Genomic DNA, 12,498 nt, shown 5'->3' with positions numbered 1-12,498 from the left:
TATGTTTTCTCTTTCATTCCACCCAAGTTAACATCTTTTTCTTTTATTTAATTAAAATGTATTTTATAATATAATTAACTAATGTTTTATGATATATACATACATAATATTAATTCCTTAACCGGCCATTATATATACTAAGGGTATATTTACTATATATGCCCCTTACATGAGTTCTAATTATAGATTCATAAGCAAATTACACTTTTATTACTTATGTGATTTAGTCCCTACACCTTAATTAATCCCTAATTCACAAAATTTTCTGGATCGAAATTCAATCTACTTTTCATATAGCTCCATAAATATTATAAAATATTTACAAGTTCAGTTTATGGAAACGAGGTTTTGAAACAACATTTTTCAACACCATTGACTTTCGGGTCGTTACAGACATCGAAGGTTTAGAACCTCTCACACTCGTACCGCCTATTTTGGAGATCAACTCCGTAGGACTTTTCATGAAATTCTTCGTCTTGAATAATTGGACTTTCCTGTATCTATCTTTGGCGAATACATTCCTATTTTCAGTTATGCACCTCTCATAATTCATACCATATCCTCATTCATTTAACCATTTGGCTAACTCTAGGTCTCGACATTCGAACACTACACTTTTTATTTCCCTTAAAACATTTTTCAACGGTTATTCTCGAACAATTAATCACAAGCACTATTCTTCGCAGATATCACTTTCTGATCATACTTTTGGCAGACACCCTTACTGGTCATACTTTTGGCGGATACCCTTACTGATCTTGATAAATCAAATCATAATCCAATCGAACCTTAATTCAGCCCAATACATAACCATATAGGTAAGAGTTTTTCTAGATTGTTCAGAAGAATTATACACATCTTTGTAACAAACACTAGATATCCAATTTTCAAACATCATATATTCTAACAATTTTTAAAACAATACATGATTCTAAACAGATATGTCAGATAGCTCAGAATTCTACCATAGCAGCTGTAACTTGAATTGACAGATTCTTGTATCGAATACGCCCATATACTAGGTTGGCAGATTACTACATCAAATACTCTCATTGAATATGTTGAATCATACTTTGTTTAAGGTTTATTCGTATTTATCACAAACTTCACAAATTAAAGCTTCAGACAAAACATATTCTTGTTACATATTTACCATAGTATGCCACTATGGCCTATAAAAAAATACGCCATAAAGGCAACATATAGATTACGCAACAAAGGCTAGTAGAATGCCACAAAAGTCATATTAGAATACCACAGAGGCTAACAAAATTTCACAAAGGCCATATCAGAATACGCCATAAAGGCAAGATCACAGTATGCCATAAAGGCCAGCAAAATGCCATCCAGACACCCCATAACTATCGAGTTTGCGATATGAATTTGCCTAAACTCATATCGCATGAGGTTTGCCCATCATTGGCTTAGGACACACAGAGAACCATAGTCGATAAATGCAGCCCATACGTCCTTTCCAAAATGTGCCATAGCCATGGACTTTCTTCAGAATTTACATATCAAAATTCGTGTTTACTGTCCCGACAGACTTCATCGTATACCAGCGCAGTGAACAAACTCACAACTAAACCTCTGCACACTCATAGACACCCCTATTCCCCCAAATAATTTCCAATCATAAATTACACATTCAAGTGGACTAACTCATCTTCTTAAGCAAAACATACTTCATTACATACTACACACACATCATCACAATCATATCTCATAGTACACATTCCAAACACATACACTTCGTTGCTCCGCAAAATTATATTCACCCATACACATAGTTTATTATGTTCTACACTCACAGGGACCAATATCAAATACACATACTTATTTTTAGCAACCATTCATCTACACACTCATCGTTTCTGAGACATCAATCACATAAGACTTGTATATAAAAAATTGTAGGAATAGATATTAGGGACTCACCTGAGACTCACCTACTGTAGCTACCAGCTTCAAACTTGGACATCCAATTTGAACCAGCAACAACAACTGCATACAAAACACCAATTCATCATTAAACCCATTTACACACAGGTTGCTAACATTTCAATTACAGAAAATCCCTATGCAAGGCTTCTCATTCATAACTTACTACCCATATACTTCATAATATCCTTATTCCTAACATGCAAAGTTACCATACTTACCAGGAGATGGAACACCTTTATCTTATTCAAGAATCCTTAGCTTCCATATCACATAAGAAGAGCAACTAGAAATAACATTTAGTACTTAGGAAAAGAAAGAATTAAAGAATTACTCTGAAGGAAGAAGAAAACATTCTCACGAACTTTTCTCACACATATATATAATCCACTTCCATTTAGTAGAATTTGACAAGTGTACCAAAATTTCAGAACATGCCCTTAATAATGGCCTATAGAATCTAAAGAAAACATAAATGAAAGTCTTTTCCAAATGCCATTTGTCCAATCCGTTTAGTTGGTTTATAACCAAATTTAGTTACTGAGACTTGCCCTTCACAGTAATGGAACAAACTAGGCGTAATATACATTTAGCGGTTACCTATATAAAGCTTACTTTTCCTATATGTCGTCTTCTTTCTTTACTGAAGAACACATCGAAGATTGAATCCTAATATACTTCTCTAGGTGGATACTCAATTCGCCTAAAACATTAGTTCGCCAGAAGCTACAATTTGGCGAACTAACTTTCGGAGTGCGACATAAAAGACATCTTGTCGCCTATACGCCTAAAATTTGAGTTACTCGAATTTAGGGTGTCATAGTAGACTTCGCCACTTTGTAGTCCACCGAGACCTTTATGTTGTACCGCTTGATGGCAAATACATAGTCTGCCTTATTTTTGAACTGTTGCCCTACGAGCAACTCTCCAAAATTTGAATCTGCCTCCAAGTGGTGAGCAGGTATTATATCTAGATACTCGGGGAATCGAGTGCAAGCATCGCATCAAGGTTTGCACTCAAAATGTGGTCCCTAGGATCATTCCTTATAACTATACCATGACTTGGGATCACGACTGAAGGAAAGTGTACATCTCGGTCCCTCTTTGCGCCTTCATCGTCAATATCGTTTGAGACTTCATCCAGATTGGGGTCACTGTATTCTTCACCATCATGATGAAAACCATCGTCATTATCGAAACCTTCTTCACCATCTAAGTTGGTGGCTTTCACCTCTGGATGTATCTTTAGACGGGGACCCCAAATAAGGTTGTTATACAAACTCTCAGCATTGTTTGGATTTTTGGGCCTTTGTAATGTCCTTCGACATCCTGACTGATCTTCCCATCCGACATTAAGATCAATGTCGAACTAGACATTTTGACTTATTAGAGTGACAATTTGAATGGGCTTGGGATCGCCTAACTCAGGGAATAAATCAACTGGTACTAGGTTGTCGATCCCAGTCGGACAATACTTGAGATTATAGTGCCAAAGTCATCATCATCTACAAGTTCCATCTCCATGACTTTCCACGGATTTGAGGAAACTAGAAACTTGTAGAATAATCTTGACATTATATTTCCCCAACGGAGAGCTATTTCCGCACTAATATTTCATTTCAGTTCTTCCATCATTGAATCTTATTGAATCTCATCCCTACTTTCTAGCAAGCTTGAAATCCACATCCTTCTCTAGTATTTTGTAGAATTGATCTATTGAAAAGAACATATACGAAAAACATTTGGTTATTCATCTTCAATAAAATTTGTGTTCTCTTCAACTAAACACTGATCATTCCTTTTTTTTTCATTCCCTCTTAAACAATTAAAACAACCAAAACTGACTCATATATATCCTGGTGGTCCCGGCAACAAGAAAGCCCTAATCATATCAATCTTTAGCTCCCTCTCATTTCCCTGAAATTTCTTTTGCAATCAAACTCTTTTATTGTCACAGGTTTCTTGAAGATTAGAAATTGTTGAAGTTTTTTATCGTAAGATTTTCAGGGATTTCACGATTTGAGAATTAGAGTTTTAGGGATTTCACGATTTGGGAATAAGGTAATTTTAGGATAGGTTTTAATTTTAGGGTTAAAAAATTCATTTCTTTTTAATCTCATATTTAATTCTTTATTTTTGACACTTCATCTCTATCATCGCACACCACATAAGCTACTTTGTTGATCGGAACTTGACTGAAGGTCAACTGACATTTTTCATTGAAATTGGGCTGATTTGTGAAAAACTCATAACGTTGAGGACATTAATAAAAAAAAGGTCAAAGGCATAAAACTGAAAACCCATAAATGTTGAGGGTATTTTTGATAATTATTGCTTTTAAAAACTTTAACTTTTTTGGGAAACTTCGAAGATTCTACCAGTTTTTCTGTTGATTATTTGGTTCATGGGTGATTTTGAAGAAATCTTTGCTTGGGTAAGTCTCTAGTGTTCTTCCTTGTGTTGTATTACCATTTCTTTATTGTACTACTTTGTTTTCTTCTATTGCACTTTGTTCTGGTCGTGTTGTTGTCGTTTCCTTTATTGTTTTGAGTTGGGTTTTTCTACCTTTATTGTCTCGTTTTTTTATTTTATTTTATAATTTTTGTGTTTTCTGTCAATTTTTTAGATAACATGGTTGATAAAAGGAAAATAGGTTAACTAGCAACTTTAGGAAATCTAACAGTGAAATTGTGGGTACCTTGTGGGAATGTAAGACCACAGTGGTAGGATGAAAAGTATGCTAAGAATTAGGGGAATCCAAGCTCCCATTTCATGTATGAAATTTTTGTGCCTACTGCTATCTACTGATTGACCAATATGGAATTCAATGGGTAGGGATGTTACTCGCCTCTATATGTTTTTTAGGCAGGTTTCCAATTATCCTTACACTAGTGGTTTGTTGCTATCTTGAATGATTTTGGGATTACTCTTGGACAATTGGTGGGGTATTCCTAGTAAATATTTTTGGCTTTCTTCTTAGACTAACGTATAAGGGGTGAGCTTCTAATTCCTAGTAGATATTCCAATGCTTCTATATATTTAGTGCCTTCAAGAAGCTGTATAGGTTTGCTTTTGCAAATATTGATAGAAGCTTAGGGATGTGTTACTTTGTTGCAAAGAAACGCGATGAGGGGTTTTTAGCTAATGCCACAAATGAAGATGATTTAACTAATAATTTTGATTATAATTTTATGATTTTTGCAGACACGATTGCTATTGAAGAGAGGGACAAATTCTTTTATTCCAATAATAGTTCTTGAATCTTCTGATGATGAGGGGATAACTCCTTTAGTCCCAAAAAAAAAGGGATTAATGTCATGGCTCCCTCTCTCAATATTGAAAGGTTAATTTTGCTTTCCTTTAATTTCAGGTTTTTTTTATATCTTCTTTTTTCTTTTATATTATTTCTTATCAAAAATAGAAAAAGGATAAAGTTTAATGAAAAACACTGAATCACGTGTGACAATTTATGTGTATTCCATGCAGCCAAATAATTAATAGTTGTACACATATCAATTCATTGTTGCCAAGTTTTGTGTTAAACCCATAGTATTAAATTGTGGATGCGGAGTCTGTTGCGATTGCGGATGCTGTGGACGTTACATAACGCAAAATAGTTGTTGCAGACGTAATTTTTTTTTCAAAAATCACGATGTTTCAAAAATATTATATTTTTACATTTTACAATCATATTTTATTATTCTAATAATAATGATACTCTTTTATGTGTTTTATTTAATTTATAAAAATAAAATCTAATTTTATAAATAAAAATTCATTGAAAACAAATATGAACCATACAAACATTATCACAGTAAATCATGAATAATAGTAACTATAATTTTAATAAATAACATATAAATTATCTCATATTTTGATATGAAAAGTTAATTTTACATCAATTTAAAAAAGAAAAATATAAACATACAACTATAAAAACTCCATTTTTTTATATAATTCACCACCATACTAAATGACATGAGGATTTAAATCATCTCTATTTTCATCACTCCCTTGGTTTCAATCACCTCTCGTTCCATGTGAAAAAGGCATCACATTGTATGCAAAATGTGGAGGGATAGAACCATGAGATGCATCATTGGTAGGAAACATGTGATGAGGTAAATGGTAACCAAAAGATCCATAGCTTGAATTATGTCCAAAGTAAGGTGGATAAAATGCATTTGGTTGGTAGGAATGAGAACTCTGAGATAATGATTCATTAATTTCATTCTCATTTGTAGCTAAACTACGTGATGATGAGCCTGTAAATGAATCATGAAAGTGCTCTCTCATCCTCCCATGAGTTCTATCATCTCTACCTCTTCTATGTTGTGAACTAATAGATGCATTTGTTTCATACAATCTTAGATCAACAGCATAATGATATCTATTCATACCTTGGCCTCCATAAAATGTGTCAGAATACATGTGCTCAAGTTCTGTTTGGCAGGCATTTTCATTATTTCCACCAGGATAACCACCATCACCACCACTTGATGTCGATAGTTGAACACTTTCCTCATTAGACTGAACAGGTGAAATGTCATCCATATTGTTGCCTTGAGTTTCTTCATCGACATTGCAACACCCCTAACCCATATCTGTCGCTGAAATAGGGTTTCGAAGCATTATCGAAGTTTATCGATCAAACAGACAGAATTCTCAAACATTTCAAATCATCAAAACAAGTCATCAAAGCATCATTTTAATGCAAATTATAAACATACCAAATCCAAATCAATTTGCCTAGTTCATGCGCACTTAAACAGAATTAAATTCACATGCACCTATATATATTTAATTCAATTTACCATGCCATAATATGGCTTCAAAAACAAACACATATTTATATTTATAAAACCAACCAATATTAAACTTATAACCTCATTTAAATTCAATCCACAAAATAACTATTATTTAGACACCCTAGGTACATATCGACACAAAAGAGTAATCATCACTAGGTTTGAGTTCGGGAGCGTTGTTGGATGCTGAATCGACGATCAAAATTGAAGTACCTAATCTGCGCATGGAAAACAAAACCATACACTGGATAAAACTCAGTGGTATTTCTATAATCCGAATATTTAAAGACAGGATAATATAATATGCATATTTTAATTATAAGCACATTTGATTTAAGACCACATTTATTCATAAAATGGCATTAGCCATTCAATATTCAATTCATAAATACATCATTTCATACCATTCTCAAATCGCATCACTTGCTATATAATAACTTTCACAATTTAATATATATATTTAAACAATAATATTATTCAATCCATATTCAATTCATGAATACATAATTCATGTGTCTCATTTTCATGTTTCAATTCACTATCCCATTTTCTTTTCACATACAATATCATCCAATATCAATCATAGTACTATTTTATTTAATTAACCCTATTAGCACGACTTGGACTCAGACGAATACACGGATCCAACCAACATACTAGTTTGGCACCCAGTGCCTCATCGGATAAATCTGAAGTAATAACTACGCCCAGCGCTATATAAATTTGACACCCAGTGTCTCATCGGTTAAACCGAAGTAAATTTGCACCCAGTGCCTCATCGACTCAAAGTCGAAGAAATCCCTGAACTCTTCCTATCCTATGGCATGCCATCTATATCCGACTCAGCCCGATACAGCTAATAGGGTTTAATTTCACTTTCTAAATACAACCAATATTCAATTATCATATTTGCACATATATATATTCATTTCAATTCAAATAATCAATATATTCATAATATTTATATCAATTCAATCCATTCAATCAACTTTTAATTCAATTCAATGTCAAAGTGCCAAATACTCACCTCAACACTTACCATATGCATTAAATAAAAAATACAACAATTAATAACTAGTTTCGGATTATAGAAATACAAACCAGGAATTTCGAACTATTTCACGTCAACTTTATCTTTCTCCTTTTAGTTGAGGATTCTGGTACGACGTTAGCTACTGAATTAAAACAATTAAAATTTATCAATACAACACAATTCAATTTCATATTGAATATTTCAATTTTCATTTAATATTTGCCTAAATTTCAATTTAGTCCTTAAACCGAGACTAATTTTTATTCTTCACAATTAATTCTATATTTTCATACAATTTCCACTTTAAACTAAATTTAACTCTCTATTTTACTTAAATCCTTAAATTTCAAATTTTTCACAATTTAGTCTCTATTACTCAAAATTTACAATTTATTCTACAATTTAATTATTTTTCATTTCTAACTTAAAATCTATCAATTTAATCCCTAATACTAAAATTATTCAACATTAACAACACTTAAAAACTCAATAATTGCTAAAATTTTGACATGGTTCGGGTAGTACTTAACACCGGGATTCAAAAAACATAAAAATTACAAGAAAAATGGATTAAATTGACTAACCAATTGAACTTGGAAACTTTGAAACCCCTAAGCCTTGCGTTTCTTCTTTATTTCCTTTTCTCTTTTTCTTTCTTTATTTCTGTTTTGTTTGGCTTCTTTCTTTCTTTCTATTTTATTACTTGTTTTATCATAATTATATATAATATATATACTTAATACTTAAGATTTTATATTATAATATATATTGAATTTACAAATATATTACCTAATGTCGCCTCATTAGAGAACAATGGCATAATTGCTTCTTTAGTCCCTTTAATTATTCTTTAATCTATAATTCAACTTTCACCCTATATGCAATTTAGTCCTTATACCTAATTACTGTTAATTCATGCAAATTCACTTAACCAAAACCTAATTAACTACACAACTAACTTCGTAAATATTTTTAAAAATATTTACGAGTTTGATTTATGAAACGGAGTCCTGGAAATGCACTTTTTGACACCCCTGACTATCAGGTCGTTACAGACATTTTCTTCACAGTTTCATTAAGTAACTCTTCAAGCAACCATGAAAAATTGGGTTCACTATCAAGCGTAAAATCTTTTCTTTCTTCAATCCATGCATCTAATGGGTCCTCCTCTTCAAAAATATTATCGAGATTGATTGGATTAAATTCCCATTTCTAACTCTTTTGCACTTTTTCTTTTCACGTGTCTTAGCTTCAACTTCATATTATAATGGACATAAACTAATTTTTTAAGCTTTTTATGCTTGAGCCTGTTTCTCTTCTTTGTGTGGATCAAACTAAATGTACTCCAATTGTGCTCACTATTTGAAGATGAAGTTGTTTGACTCAAAACTCTAACAACCATGCATTGAAGTTGATGAGCACAACCTCCATAATTAATCAACCATTCAGCTACACAAAAAAACATAAATAATAAGATACAATTCGTAAAGTATCTATAAATATATCTTTATTATCTACAAAACTATAAAGGTAAAATTCTTTTTTACTAGGATTAGTCCTCAAAATTGTAGCTTGAGCTAATGGTGTTCCAAAAGAATCCACTTTATCTCGATATAGCAACAACTAAAAATAAATAAATCAGTAATTACAATATAACAATTTATAGGTTCCTTTACAAATTTAGGTATATAAATATATACCTGATTCATTGCCAAAACTTGATTACTCATGTTAGGCTTTAGCTTTTGTATAACATTTCTAACTCAGTTCATGGTTTCACAAAGCACATGGTTTGTGGAACTGCCTCCATACAGAAATTTTGGATTTAAGAAATATCTTGTATAATAAATAATATAGTAAATATCTAAATAATACACTTTACAAATTAAAATATTTAAAAGTTTTACGACGTACCAACAGAATGCAAATCATTATGAAGTTGATTACTCTATGTCTTACCAATAATATCCCAATATTTCTGGTAATAGCGACAATCTCTTTGAATTGCCAACTTTGCTCGATCCATAGCTTCATAAATAAAACCCATAGTTGGTTTTTCAGCACCATCACACATTTTTAACACTTTAACCAACGGTTCTTGGATCTTTAAGACATCAACAACCTTTTTCCTTAAGTCACTTGAGTTAATGACTTCCGTCATTTCTAGTCCAGTTGGTTTTCTTGCATATGTGGACCTTTTCCATGCTGAAGAAGTCACCATTTAACCAACGGTTCTTGGATCTTTAAGACATCAACAACCTTTTTCCTTAAGTCACTTGAGTTAATGACTTCAGTCATTTCTAGTCCAGTTGGTTTTCTTGCATATGTGGACCTTTTCCATGCTGAAGAAGTCACCATTTCCTTTAGTGCTTGTTTGCTTCTAACAATTCTCTCTAAAGCAATAAAATTGGTAGCAAATCTAGTGATCCCAGGTCGTAAGAAATCTGCACCCCTGGTATATTTTTTCATATAATCAGTTGTCCAAGTATGATTGTATATGAAAGAAGTTATCTTTTTTGCCTCATCTAAGACCTTTTTCACACTTTTCCTATTACTAATTTCTTCCAAAATAAGATCCAAGTAATGAGCAGAACATGCAGACCAATACAAGTGCCTTCTCTTTTGCATCAACATATGACCGTCGGCTTTGATAGCTGCTTCATTGTCTGTAACAACCTGAACAAGAAATTCTTCACCGATTTTATCGACTATTTTGTCCATTAAACCAAAATAATACTCAGCAGTACGGGAGGTAACACTGCTAGCATCAATGGATTTTTTTAAAAACAGTACCTCTTGTACTATAAATCAAGAAATTGATTATATGTTGATTAGTTGTCTCTTTCCACCCATCACACATAATGGTCACCTCTCTTTCTTCCCATAATGGCTTAAAGGTATTTACCCATTCTTGTATCTCTTTATACTCATCTTCCAAATACACTCCTGTCACCTCATAAGCTGAAGGACCCCTGACCAATTTTTCAACTTCTGCTGCAACTTGAAGTACAGGTTGGAGAAATGGTGACTCTGTGATTCTTACAGGTAAAGCTTCATGCAATATCAACTTGGACTTTGCTTTCCCTAGCTTAGCTTTTGCACTTTTAAGAAAGCTCAAACTAAGTTTTGATTGCTTCGAACTTTTTGATCTTTCAAGAACAGGATCCATGTTTGCTAATCTAGCTTTAGAAGGGTCAAGAGTAGTCCATTGACGTTCCCTCCCACTTATTTCAGAATTACGGACACTAAATGATTGTCTAATTCTTTGAGTTCTAGAATTACTACCTCCTCCAATTTTAAAAACTGAATCTTAACCAGTTCTTACTCTTCGACATTGCCTTTCTTCCCATTCAACTTGAGATCTCATACTCTCACGTCTTGTGATAGTTAACGCATCATCATCATCATCACCACCACTATTACCATAGTCTCCATGGTCTCCTAATCTTATTCTTTCCTCTAATTCTTCTTTCCCCTCTGCTTCGCAACTTTTTCAATATGATATTCTTGAAGCTGTTGTGCAATGGCTTTTCTAACTTCTACCGAGACATGTGGACAACGTGCTACATTCTCTTTTTTGCAGCCAAATGCTCTTTCAACTGTGTTATTCCTCCTTTAATCATTCTTCCACAAAATCTGCATTTGACATTATTATGATTACCTTCAATAGGTTCTCCCCACCTCCAACCATAATCATCACTAGGAGATGCATCTTCTTTATTTCTTGAACGTGGCCTTTTTTCTTATATTTGCATGAAAATCATTATTAATCATTACTTAAGTTCAAACCAACTAGTAAAAGATTCATAAAAATGAAAAAAATTTGTAGGACTTAAAACTAACAATAAAAATATTCACCAAAATGAAACAAAAATGATAAGGCTTAAAACTAAAAATGAAACAAAAATAATAAGACTTAAAACTCTAACAATGAAACACACGCTAATAAGACTTAAAACTAAAAATGGAAAAAAAATTATAAGACTTATAATTAATAATACAAAAGATTCACAAAAATATAAAACTTATAATTCACACTACAAAATATTTACAAAAATTTAGATAAAATTCAATATAAATATAACTAATTATTAATTAAATATGTAAAAATAATAATTACATAGCAAGTCTAAATTCAACTAGTAAGACAAATATATTATTTAAACTAAGTAAAAAATAAAATAATAATATTTTAAAAATAATAATTACATAACTTACTTGTATTTCTTGCCTCACAAATGAGTTGAGATGATGTCGATTCCTCACTATTAACTCAAGAACGCAACTCTTGAAATAGAAAACAGAAGAAATAGCTCTTGAAATGTTGAAGAAAATAGTTGAGAGAGTTTGAAATTCAATACTCCTGCTCTTTCACCCGAAAATGTTATTCTGTAGTAGACTAGTAGTGTAAAAAAATTAGAGCCTTTACAATTTTTGCTTTAAAGCTTTCAGCTGAATTTTAGAGGAAAAGGAAATATATATATATACATAAATACATGAGTTCCTGTTCTTACACAAAGCATGTGATAGTGTCATTTCATTTCATTTCACATAGCTTTAGATAGCTTTATTTTGTAAAAATTCAAAAGAAACATCAATACCCACATGCCTAGTTCCTGCCAAAATAACTGTACAAGTAGGCACAACTCTTCAAAATAATAATTGATATAAAAATTTGATATATTACCAAAAGTTCAAAACTAAAAATCTCGGTCA

At 32.1% G+C, this 12,498-nt stretch overlaps 1 protein-coding gene across 1 annotated transcript; it reads right to left on the bottom strand.

Annotated features, from left to right (window-relative positions):
• Window positions 1-9,996: 9,996 nt before the first annotated feature.
• Window positions 9,997-10,951, bottom strand: LOC128041038 (uncharacterized). The gene is made up of 2 exons (XM_052630336.1): window positions 10,576-10,951; window positions 9,997-10,490 (listed from the first exon to the last, which is right to left on the bottom strand). The coding sequence occupies exons 1-2, from the start codon at window positions 10,949-10,951 to the stop codon at window positions 9,997-9,999; spliced, it is 870 nt and encodes a 289-aa protein (XP_052486296.1).
• Window positions 10,952-12,498: the final 1,547 nt, after the last annotated feature.

The sequence above is a fragment of the Gossypium raimondii genome, chromosome 5 (genome assembly GCF_025698545.1).
Source record: "Gossypium raimondii isolate GPD5lz chromosome 5, ASM2569854v1, whole genome shotgun sequence".
NCBI lineage: Eukaryota > Viridiplantae > Streptophyta > Magnoliopsida > Malvales > Malvaceae > Gossypium > Gossypium raimondii.
This window is presented reverse-complemented; position numbering and strand designations above follow the sequence as displayed.